The sequence below is a fragment of the Coturnix japonica genome, chromosome 15 (genome assembly GCF_054131305.1).
Source record: "Coturnix japonica strain WE chromosome 15, WE-NBRP24, whole genome shotgun sequence".
In the NCBI taxonomy this organism is placed as follows: domain Eukaryota; kingdom Metazoa; phylum Chordata; class Aves; order Galliformes; family Phasianidae; genus Coturnix; species Coturnix japonica.
In genome coordinates, this window is record NC_140677.1 from 10224336 (window position 1) to 10236884 (window position 12549).

The 12549-nt window shown below is 50.2% G+C and overlaps 1 protein-coding gene across 2 annotated transcripts in view; it reads left to right on the forward strand.

The window, feature by feature from the left end:
- The first annotated feature begins 538 nt into the window (after positions 1–538).
- The window catches only part of PODXL2 (podocalyxin like 2), a 30450-nt gene continuing 18439 nt past the window's right edge, over positions 539–12549 (forward strand). Inside the window, exons 1-2 of one of the 2 annotated variants that reach the window (XM_015875274.3) lie at positions 539–803; positions 10312–10605. In XM_015875274.3, coding sequence (XP_015730760.2) covers positions 758–803; positions 10312–10605 — 340 coding nt within the window. In that variant the 5' untranslated portion in view covers positions 539–757. Of the gene's footprint in view, positions 804–3350; positions 3411–10311; positions 10606–12549 lie in introns of those variants that run through there. The other variant, XM_015875275.3, reaches the window with a different exon arrangement.

Consider the following 12549-nt stretch of genomic DNA (forward strand, 5'->3'; position numbering starts at 1 on the left):
CCCATGACAGTGCCCCACCACTCTCTCAGAGGAGCTTTTCCTAACATCCAACCTGAACCTGTGACTCGAGGCCATTCCCTCTCATTCCTTTAGGAGGGTGTGCTGGGCCTTGGCTCGTGATAGTAAAAAAATACCCTCAGGTTTCAGAAGATTCACTCTTCAACCAAAGAACATTCAGTTCTTCAGAATAAAAACACACCTTTACCTGGGGGATAGTGTGAAGGCATCTGGTGAGGCCACGGCAGCGCTGCTGCCTCCTCACACAGATCATGAGGTGTTTGATTTTGGCATTACCTGCTCTCCTGGCGCTGCGTGATGAGAGAAAATTAATTTGGAACCAAAGAAAAAGGTGATTTTCACAGCGATCGCTGCGAGGGGAAGCTTGGAAACACCAGTGGAAAGGGACTGATGCGATTCTGTGTCCTTTGCCTTGGAGTCTCGTTGTATTTGCAGCCCGGTGACACTCGGGACCAGGTCTTTAATGTGTGGCCGTTCTGTGGCGGCACCGCGGGGGGGCAGGTCACCGTCCGCCCTCGCACGCAGCCGCCGGGGCTCGTTGTGTGGCGAGGCGCGAGGGGCCGCCTCGGAACGTTCCCCCGCCCTCGGAGCGGCGGCAGGAGGCGGCGCCGGGCGGCGGGATGCAGCGCGGGGCCGGGCGGCGGGCGGGCGAGGCGGCGACGAGGGGCAGAGCCCGGCGGGCTGCGGGGCGGCCCCGCTCCCCGTGAAGAGGCGGCGCGGCAGGGCAGCGGCCGCCGCCATGCAGCCGTTGCACCGAGCGCTGCTGCCGCTCCTCCTGGCCACCGGTGAGTGAAGGATGGGAGCGGGGGGGGCCGAGCGGTGCCGGCGGTGGGTGTGGGCCGTCCTTCCCTTTGGGTGGCCCCGAGCATCGCGGTGCCACGGGATGTGTGTTGTGTCTTCCCTTGGTACCAAGCAGCGTAACTCGCGGTGCTGGCTGCCGTCCCCTGGGCACCAGCACCCCATGAGGGTAGCGAGCCGCCCCCAGGCATAGAGTCCCTAGTGTGGGTCGGCTGTTGCTCCCCGTAGGATTCGGTCACGGTGTACATCGCCCGCTGCTCTCCCCAATGCTCCGGCACCTTGCTGCCCCCAAACCGCTCTCAGTTGGACGGACGGCATCTCCTGGCGCCGTGGGGGTTTTACTGCCTACCGCCAAACTGCCACAAAGGAAAGGGGAACCACAAATTGCTCCGCGTTCCCACCGAGAGCCTTGCTCTTGGAGGAGAGGTAGCGTGCCAGGGAACGGCAATGGAGTGCAGGAATAATTGCGCTCGGAATAGTTGAGAGGGCTGAGCTCCTGTTTTTAAATGATCTGGGGAGATTTCCCAACAAAGGGCTTCGGGACTCGTGAGGCTGGGATTGCGCTCTCCCTCCCCACCACCATCTCTTTTGTACCGAAATCTGGTTTGAGTGAGGCTGAGGAGCAGGAGTTCAGAACAGGGACAGCTCAAGTGTGGGGGAGTCTTTGTCTTGAGTCATTCTGGCAGGGAGGGAAGGGCTCATTTCCCAACCAGTCTCTGTCTTCCAGCACGACCGAGCTGTGATACAGTGACACGCAGCCCCCCGCCGTGCCCATCTCATTACCCCAGTCTCCTGAAAACGTTTGTGGGGGAATGTGCCATCTGTAAGCTCTGCGGAAATGCTCTGCCCCTGAACGGCTGTACGGTGCTTCACCCCTGTGGTCCGGGGCTCCCTAAAGAGAAGGGATAAAGCCTTTTAGGTTTGCAAACAATAGTGAGCTTAAAGAGCAAAACGGATCAGAAAACCTGTTGTGGTGCTGTGCCAATACTTTGTGGCACCGATGCAATAAGCTGTGCCTGAGCTGAGCCGGGAAATGCCTCTGTGGGTTTCTGGAGGCTGGCTGTGCATGTTAGGGGCACAGCTGGCCAAAGTCCTTTGGCTGCATCTCATCACCTGTGCTCCCTATTCCTGCCAACCATCCTCTGAGCAATGTGCATGGAGAGAACCTGCTGAATTCTCGCCCACCATTCTGTTAGCACAGCCTGGCCCCGTCCCCATTGCTCGAAAGCTGCATTTGCTCTGTGGAGGATGGACAGTGACCTCATGGTGGTTTTAAAATCTGGCGGCCAAAAGGACTACAGCTGATGCTGCTGTGCTGAGGGAGTGTTTCCTCTTCTGCTGAGACTGATGGAAACTTTCTAGTGTTGCTATCCAGCTGGGGATGATACAGAGATTTGGGTTCTTGGATTTATGTGATCTCTCTGCTTCCTTAGCAGGGAGGCATAGAGATGGGAGGCAAGGCTCAGTTCCTAATCCAGTGAAACTAGTAATCCTGGTGGGGTGTGGTGGTTTTGGTGGGCTGGACTTGGTTAGCTGAGCATCTCTGGAGAGACCTGGATCCTTACCTAGATTGGGAGGAATCTCAAATTGGAGACCAAGACTGCTGAGAATTTATAAACTGAGCCCCATTTTGGTTGGCAGCTTTGCTCAGTGGTTTAGGAGCTGTTCCAGCCTGGAATAATGAAGTGCACTGTGGCCTCACTCCTCCAGTCCCTCAAGACAGGCCTGGTTAAAGCCTGAGAGCTGCAGGGGCTGATGCCTCCCTACCTGGCCAGGAGCCTCTGCGGACCTGCAGGATGGGCTGAAACACAGCATGCGCTGCAGCAGGGTCCCAGCAGTGGGCTGGGCAGTGGCAATCTGCTGGTGAAGCACGGAAACACCTTCACAGGCTCCTGGTATCTGAAGCCCTTTGCTTTTGCAATTAGGAAAACGATGTGGTTAAAAGCAGAGGGAGGGAAGAGGGAAGTGGTCTTTTCCCTCTCATTGTCCCCTGAGGTGCTTGTCTGCATACGGGCTATTTATTATTATTTTTTTTCCCTTCTGCTCACTTAGAAGATTCGTTAACACTGCGTGAATGAGCCTGAGCTGAGGGACTATAAATCAGGATGGATGAAAATTCCCTGTAGTCAATTTTTCCTTGGCCTCTTCAGTGCCATAAGGAAATGTTCATTTAATTATAGGCATCAGGGGTAGAAATAACTATATTAAGCCCTCAGGGGGAAGCTGCAGGCAGAAAGCTACACATCAGAGCACACAAAAGTTTTTCCCCTCTGCTCAGCGTGGGAAGATGCTCCGGTGTTTTGCAGGTAAATAAAGTGAGCAGCAGCAACAAAAGTGGCCGTGGTGAGAGGGGCTGCATGAAGGTGCATCGTAGCCCACGACTGGCACACGGGTGAGCTTGCTTCCAGTCCTCGCCAGCAGCTGAAACACGTAATCCCAAAAGAATGGAGAGATGCTATTTGTCAGCCACACGAGCACAGCCCAGTCAGAGTCATGCAGAGACAGCTGACACGTGTGCCGGTTTGTGTGGGGGGCCAGAGATGCTGGCAAGGAAGATGTGCCCTAATGATGCTGGTGCTGAGCCTCACTGCCTGGTGAGTTTCAGTGTTCCTTTGGCTGAGCTGGATATCAAAGGCTTTTGATACGTTTTGGCCACACCTGAAGGGATGTCCGCTGTGTGGTAGCACTTGCTCTGCCCAGGCAGGGGGGCTCAAAGACGGAGCAGCCACGCGCCTTCATTTGGTGTGCTGGAAATCAGACCCAGCTCCATGTGCTGCACAGTCCAGATCGAGACTGAGCAAGAAGTGTGAGCCTGGCAAGGTGGATTTTTGGCAGACAGTTGAGATGTTTTGGGCCTGTGAGAGGGCAAAGCAATCTGTGGGCTGTGTTGTTTTTCCCTACATCAGTGGCTTTCATCTACGGTTTGTTAACCCCTGGGGGCCTGTGGGCTGCTTTGAGAGAGGAGCTAGGAAAGGTAACAGAGAAGTAAATTCACTTCTCCTGTTTGCAGCTGCCTTCCTGGTGCCGTTTCCCCAGGGGCTGCATCTCCCCCTGAGCTGGGAACTGCCGCTGTTTGTAGTGAGAGGCGCGGAGGAGAGCAGACGTTGCAGCAGTGGAGGAGGGAAGTGTGAAGGCTCCGAGACGATGCAGGAGGGAGCGAAGGCAAACAGTCTGGGAGACTGAAACCGAGCACGGTTGTGATCCTGGCGTCAGTGGCTGACTGAGGGGGGAAGATGGGCTCAGCTGAATTGCTGTAACCTTATTCTGTAGTGTCACTCCTGTGGAGATGGGTGGTGGTGCTTGGAGCTGTCTTGCTGTTACTGGTGATAAGGATGGGAGAGCTGATGCTTCATGAAGCTGGGCTGAGGATCCCTGCGTCCCTGGAGGTCAGGTCTCAGTGCACATCTGCAGTCATCACTAGAAGCAGGTGCTGCTTGGGGTAGTGCCAGCGTTGTACCTGGGTCTTTGTGCTGTAGGTGTTTATCTGCTGAAATGTCAGGGGAGCAAATGTTTGCAGTCCTTGCAAATGGCAAGGGAGCGTGCGTGCTCAATATGTGCAGCCATGCATGCGCTGAGCCCCAGTGTTTGAGCTCTCTGATTCTGCTAACTGTAAAGATCTATAAAAGCAGAAAGATGCTTGGCACAACTACTGTGTGCTTTAAGATCTCCTAAAGAGTTTTGAGGTCTTCTTCAGTTATGCCTGGTCACCTTCTCTTCAATTAGAGCAGGATCTGCATGTGCTCCTGCATTGCCTTTCCCACTGCTTAGCAAGGCACATTAGGGCCATGGGAGGGTGAATTGCTGCAAGGGATGCAGGGTGAGGGACCTGCTTGCTGACAGTACCCAGGAGGATGGCAGTCTGATCTTGTTTTCTGAAGCCCTAATTAGAAATATTGTCGGAGATTAGGGGCCCTGGCTGAATTTGTGAGTGGTCTGATGCAGTGTGTGAGCAGCAACAGGGCTGGGTGGGAGCTGGGCTGGGGTTGTAGCTGTAACTAAATAGCACCAAAGAGATTTCTGTCTGTTACATGGCTGGCATTTGTGCTTCTCTGTGCAAGCTGTGCAATCAGTGACTCCAGGTGAGAGCAGGGGAATCAGCTGGGACAGCCCACAGCTGAACAGCATTCAGCCTCTCCACTTCCTCCACTGTCTGCGGCTGGGATCCTTTTTTGTTATTTCAATTAGCTGTGTGTTTTTTCATGTTCTTCAAGCAAGCTTTGTGCATTGGCTGTTCTGCCCCTGGGCCTCTCTCCTCCCTGCCCTCAGGCCTTGCTCCCCAGCTTTTCCTGGAGGTGGTCTGGAGGAGGGAATATCCCTGGCAGATGCTTCCCTCATCTGGTCATTGTGTTTCTGTCCTAACGATTATCAACAAATGACCCATTCCTGACCCATCTCTCCTACAAAATAATGTTGTTTGATAACTGCTGGGTTTGGGCTGGGCTTGAAAGGAAGGTCAACAGCAGCAGGGCCAGATGGATGTTGTTGTGGCTGCTGCATTGGCAATATGGAGATGCCCTGACCCCTCCTCCGTATATACCTGCCTGGGTGGTATTGTACAGGCAGGCTCTGCTAGTTGGTGCTGAGAGCCAAGAACATCAGAGCTTGTGTTCAGGCAAATGCTTTTCCTCTCAAGAAGGGCTGATCTTGACTGGTGGTGGTGTGTTATGGTTGCAGCACCCAAGGAGAGCTAAATCCAGTTTATCCAGCTGGGGAGAGGGGTGAACTGGTGGGCACTCAAGTCCATGTGATTGATGTATTGTGGAATGTTGGTATATTTCCTTGGAGATAAAACTGAGGTTTGCTTGTTGTTAATCAAAAAGCAAGACAATTTTAAAGGCTATTTGACACAGTCACAGTTAGCTTCCATTCCATATCCCCAAATCCCTCCTCTAATTTCAGCTGGATACAGAAATAACTGATTTCCTCTTTCACTTCTAGCCCCATTCAATAGGCCAACTGGGAGCTTTTAAACAGCTGCCCCATCCTGTGGAGAGCTGGCTTGCCTTCTGCCAAAGGGATAAAGTCCTTCTTGACTGTCTAGCATAGAAAATACTTTGGGGTTCTTCTAGAATTGCTCAGAAACACGAAGCTGCTTTTATTCACATCACTTTGGGAGATAGGTTGAACATATTCTTTTCTCAGATTTATTTATTTTTTTTGTGCCACTGAGCAAAGCTCCTCCATCTGCCTTGCCTGGGCTGGTATGTCACATCCTCAGCTATGCTGAACAGAGCAAACCTCACTGCTGTGAATTGGAGCCCTTTTCTGAGGCACTGGTGGGATCAGCAACCAGCAAACTCATTCCATGCCTGTGCTCCAGGCTGGCGCTTTTCCAGCTGCCTTGGAAAGGTAACGCTGCAGTATTACTCTTATTGAAATCTCCCCCATTCCCTTCCTTGCAGAGGTGAAGCATCTTGAGCAAGGTCACTGCTCCCTCCACATCTTGCATCTGACCGTGCTGGCAGCTGGAGAGCTGGGGAGTTTGCAGCCAGTGCAGGAGCTTCTGTGCTGCTCCTGCTGCACGCTCCCTGCCTTTGTTCCCTCTCTCAGCTCTGCTTACCTCTCCTACTTTCTCTCCTTCCTCGCCCCTCCTTTCTGTGAGCTGGGCAGTGTTGATTCCCCTGCTTACATCCTTGCCATTTCACGAAGGCTGACTGCCCTCTTTAGCATGCAGAGCCTCATCTCCTCCAGGTTACACAGAGGTGCCGCAAAAATAGAAACGAGAGACAAACGCCCCATTGAAGCAGCTGGCGAGTCCTGGCTCGGTTCCCTGCTCCCTCCCATCTACAGTCACAGGGTTTTATTCGTTTGTGTTTCTTTTTTCCTTACTGATTGATATGCCTTTTAATATACCAGACTGGGAGGCTGATGGAAGTCGCCTGATCTCCATTCCTCATCCTATGAGGAAAATGGCCATTCACTGATTCCTTGGGTTATATTTCGTGACTCTGCTTCCCTGCCTTCTGTTCAGCTTGTGCTTTGATTCTTTCTTTGCCTCGGAGTTGACAGCTGCACTGAGCTCCTTTATCAGATGCTTGGAAGAGAGGGGGGGAAGGTGGCAAATCATTGTTGCCTCAAACCCAGCATCTGGGCTGTTACCACTGTTGCTGTAGAAGGTACAAAGTGGAAAAGGTTCTCAGTGGTGTTTGGGTTGGTGCTGGACAGGGGGTTCCCCCAGGCCAACCTCTGTGCCATATGCTTGTGGGTCAGGCCCCAAGCTGATTTCCCTACCCTAGATCCACTCCAGGAAAACCTGGCTTGTTCAGGCCGTGCCCATTAGTGACTCACTCTTAGTGATGAGATGGTGTAGTTTTATCTTGGGCTGAGGAGAGCCGAGTAGCTCAGTAAACAAGATAATGCAGCTTAGGGGGTTTAAACTGCATAAACATTTCAGAGTTAAATGAGGGTATACAAAGTCCCAGGGCCTGAGCTTCCCAGAGGAATGGGATTAGCTCTCTGGGTCTCCAGCCTCATCTGCCATTAGGTGTTTGTTGTAGGGTGTTCAGATGGGCTGTGGCCTGAATGATGTGTGGATGGTGGAAACAGAATGGCTTGAGCCATCTTTGGAGCTGGCACACAGCTGTGCCTTGAGGCTTTGCCTACCTGGCTTCAAGTGGTGTGGCTGGAAAGCTGGAGAGTCACATCAGCCACATCTGTGTTCATACGAGGTGGAGGAAATGGAGGCATTGGGACAGATGAAGAGCTGAAGTTAGGATCAAGCTGTGAGTTTTGCCCCCAGCTACACCAAATTTTCCACGTGGCCTTGGACCTGCTGTAATCTCTCTCATCCTTCATCTCCACTTTTCTTGATAACTTTGAGAACAGTGTTCCCTTCCTCCCCTCCACTGCTCTCTGTCATATTTGCTTAAGCTGTGAGCTCCTCCAGATAAGTGCTGTCTCTGGCTCAGCTGTACAGGTCTCTGTTAGCGATGCAGACACTGCCAGGTGTCTTATGTCAGGTCAGGAAAGCCTTGGCTCCAGTGCTTCCGAGCCTGCTGGGCACCATTGAAGCAGGACAGGGCTGGCCCGGCTGGGGCTCTCTGGACCACTGCTCTGCAAGTTCTCATTTCCAGCTGCAGCCATCACTCTGTGTGTTGCTCTCTGGGAGTCAGCCTGTCTGCAGGGATGTCCAGGGTGCCTTGTTTAGCCCCATGGTGCTGTGGTAGCCTCCTGCCCCTGTGATGCTCAGCCTCCTCTGCCATTTGCTTTTTGTTGCTGTGTTGGCCTCAGCTGATCTTGCCTTGGATCAATAAAACAAACAAATGAGACAGAGAAGTGCAGAAGCTGGGCTCAAGTGAATATGGGAAAGAGTAACCAATATTGGTTTTTGTTCAGTTCAGAGCATTGCAGAAATAGATTGAGAAGGTCAGAGCAAGCACGATGGATTTCTGGGCTTCCAGCATTCCCAGGACACGATTGGTAACCAACCTGGCAAGTGAGCAGCAATCTCAAAGTATATTTTTGCACTAAGAAGCCAATGCTTTCAGTGAAAGCACAAGGGTAGGCCATCATCTGCCACCTCATAACTTTTCTTGGTACTTGCACTGATCTGAATTTGTCCTCCTTGGATGTGGTGCCATAGGACACAATAGTGGGAAGGAACCTTAGGAAGTTGCCCAGTCAGTGTCCTTGGCTGAAGGCAGACTCAGCTCTGCCTAACTCATTTCAGGCCACGTGTATCCAAATCTGCATGCAGCATTCAGATGATGTCTCAGCATTCCTTTATAAAATATCTGTTTCAAATGCTTCGGGACTGCAAGCACTTGGGTGTTCTGGTGATACCTCAGAGCTCTTTCTGATACAGGTGTTTGTCCTCTTAAGATGTTTTTAATGGTTGATTTCCTATCTTATATCAGAGAATGGCTGGTGCTAGTTCTCAGTGTGGTAACTTACCACTTTACAGCATTCCTTTTTTATAACAGTTCAGTTATTTCCATCCTTGGGGTCACCTGGCTCTAGTACAGTCTTTCTGTGTAGTGAGGATATCTCCTAGCTTTGTTTCCTTGGCTAATTTTATGATTGTGCTCCCAATTTTTGTGCCAAGGTCACTTAAAATGTTAAACAGCACCAGATCCAAGGACAGACCTTGAGAATTGTGTCTGATAGCCTCTCTCCTGCACAAGCCTCTGTCAGTTTCCCTATAGCCAGTGCCTTACGGTTGCCTTATGATTTCTCAACAAATTGCTGTCTTTCTTTGCTTCTCTTGTAATTCTGCGTGGGCCATCGTATCAGATATTTAACTGAAGCCCAGATGGATTAGATCTGCTGCACTTCTTTTGTCTGGAAAATCAGTTATCAAAGAAAGATACCAAATTAGTCTTCATTTTGGCTTATTCAATTAGTTCAGTTCACTGAGTAGTTCATTTAAAACCGAGGAACTGAGTATGAGCTGAGGAAGCAGGAAAGCTTGTCTTTTTTTTCTTTTTTTTTTTTTTTTGCTTTTAATCTATGAATAAAAATCAGCTGTGAAAGAATGAGATCCTCTAGTTTTAATGTGCTGAGGAACAGAGGGCTGGGAAGCGATTGGTTCAGTTCACCCGAATTAGTTACTTCTCTTGCTTAACAAAACTGCTTTAAATGCAAAGCATGTTATGGGAAATGTAGTTTTTCCTTATGTCTCTATACTTATGGTGGTATTTATTGGTTGAATAACGCTAACTTCCAGATGCTGTTTGCTTGCATTTTGATTGAAGTTTGATATACATGTGAATGTACCTTGACACAAATCACAGTTCAAGTCTCATCTGGGAATCGAGAAGTGTCAGTCAAACTTTCTAATATGTAAAATAGAAATACCAAGTATATAATCGTTTAAACAAAAGTGTTAAACGTCACCTGCCTCCCTGCTGAACGTCTGGTAGTTTTTTGCTGTTAATTTGCCTTAATCCTTACCTGTGATAGTCAGCTTATTCTTAGGAAAACAAAAAGTGTGAATGCAAAACTAAGTTCAAATCAATGGCTTAAAAATAGATTTCCAAACTGCTGATTTAAAACATGATTAATATTGATGATTTAAATAATTTTGGTTTAAATCAATCCCTCTGCATATAATACAGCTGCAGACTGGGAGCGCTAGGATGAAATCTTGGCTGGTTGACAGTTGAATAGGAAACTCATTGACTTGCAGAGCCAGGATTTTATGCCTTCAGTATAAGACGTTCCACCTCCTCTGCAGGCTGGATGACTAATAAGGCAGCCCATCCTTTCAAGGAGGCAAAAAGCCCCCAGCAGGGTGCCCCATCACTACCCCACTGAAGTGCCTAAGTCTGGGTGGCTCCTTGGCACTGACTCTTCCTGGATGTGAATGCTCCTCTGTGTGTTTGTGAACATCTCCCCACGTAGCCTGATTCTCCTCCTCAGCTAAGAGTGAAGCCCATCTGAGGGGCAAGTTATCCCAAAGGCAGGTTGGTTTAGCAGGAGCAGGTCGTATAGAAAAGAGCAGCTTGCTGGTTGTCAGTTCCCTCTTGCTGATGTGGGTGTATTGTCACTGTGCAGGAACGTTGTGCCTCTGCCTTGCCTCCTCGGAGGAACCGACCACTGATGGCCTCACTTCAACTTCCCTGCTGGAATTTGCTGTTATGTCCCATCTGGAGGCAATGAATTCCCATGAACAAACAAGCCCCGAGACTGCAGAGCCTGATCTCATCCCTGGCTCTCTGCATGCTGCCCCAGGATCAGGCTTTGCCAGTGAGGAGAACGAGGAGTCCAAGATCTTACAGCCTCCACAGTACTTCTGGGAAGATGGGGGAGAGCTCAACGAATCCAGCCTGGACTTGGGACCAGCAACAGGTAGGCTGTTCGTACCACATTCTTTCCCTCTGCCAGGGCTCTGGGGAGGCAAAGGGATACAAGGATCTGTCTTCCTGCTTTGACATAACTCTCCCTAAGAGGGGCTGAGATTAAACGTCAGCTCTATTTTCTCACCTCAGTGCTTGATGTGTCCCCAGTGAACCCTGAGCAAGCACAGGCTTTAAAAACCACGTTCCAGCTGAGCCTTTTCTCCTGAGCTGCTGTGAGGTTCCCCGAGCTGGGAAAAGTATTGCTTCCACCTTGTTTTCCATTAGCCTTGAGCCCTTTTTTCTTCCCCCCTCTCTCTCCCTTCCTTCCCCCCCCCCCCCCTTTTCTGTTGCTGCCAATTAATTGGAATCTGAATGTCTCATGACCTGGGCTCAGAGATCAAGACCATCTTAGGATTTGGGTCCTGGTTGGATCCCCCAGGCCAAATCCTGGATTCTTCTATGTGACTTCAGTAGGGATTTGACTTGACTGAAGACAGCAGCTGCCCTACTGCCTACACTGTCCTCTGCTCCCTGTTGAGCAAATGAACTGTGTTAGCATTTCAGCTTGCTGTCTTCTTTGGGTATTTTTCACTATTGATCCCCTCAGTGGTCTCCTCCCAGATCTGTCGTTGGCTTTGAGGTGCTTGCAGGGTGAATGATGGGAGGAAGGAGGAGGCGTCTCTGCAGGGTTTCCAGTAGCTTAGGGGATTATTTTGCGTGCTCCTGCTCTTAAGTGTTATGTGAGGCATGTATTAAATGTTACCAGGGGCCAAGTCTGCAGCCCTATCCCTCCTCACTTATCCGGTATCACTGTGTCCCTCTCAGCAGGTTTGACACAGGTCTGGATTTAGAAGGCACAAGTCTTATGTTAGTCTTATCTTTATACCCGTTTCTGACCTTAAAAAGACCTGTGCTCACAGAGGGGTGAGAACTGCTGCAGTAATTAGCAGCACTATAGTTCAGGCTGCCTGCTGGGGCCCCAGGCACACTGTGGAGGGCAATGGCCTTCCCAACTTATGTCTCTGAAGCCCTTTCCTCACTGGTGTTGCCATTAAACTCAAGTAGCCATGTTCTTGCTGTCCTGCTGTTGGTGCAGCTCCTGGGTACTTAAAGTCTTGGCTGTGGGGAAGCTGTGCAGATGCTTCTTCTGTAGTGATGCTCATGGTGGATACTGTGCGTTCCCACCAGTGCATCCCTGGGACATGCTCTGGCTTAATCTCTCTCACGAGCTGGTAGTGTGCTCTGCAACGCTTTTATTTGTGTGCCAGGAGGCACCTGCATGTACTCGCGGCTCTGGATGTGACTTGGAGAACAGCATGTGCTTGTGCATTGAGAGCGAGATGCACTGGGTACCAAATCCAGCCTTGCCTCTTGCACGTGCCTCACCCCATTTGTATGCAGAACACGTTCACCTCTCTTTCCGTTCTCGCCTGCAGTGCTTCCCTACATGAACAGATGTGCTCTTTCAGCTGTCCTTTATGCGTACCCTGCCCTATCTGCTGCCCGGCACTTCAGTGCTTCCAAGCACTGTTTTTTTCCGTGACCATTGCTGTGTCCAGAGCTCATGTCTCAGTGGTATTTCAGAACCTTGGTTAATAGAGCAGTTTGAATTATTCAGGAGCTGGGAGCACGTTTCTACTTAAAATTTAATTAGAAACCTGCTGTGTGTCATTTTACAATAAAGGATATTGTAATAGCATCCCTAAATTGGGCAGCCTTCTCTGTCATGCAAAGCCTGTACATGAGACAGACATGCAACCAATGGATCTTATGTTCTGCATGTGTGACAGATGCCATGTGATACCTTGTGGAACTGTGTAATGACATCTGTTAGGTTATTTTCAAGCTATAAATCCATTAAACAGCTTTAAACAGCTGCTATTTAAAAAAAAAGAAGGAAAAAAAAAGTGTAAGTTCTCCTTACATTGGATTTCTCTCTGAATGACAGTGGAGT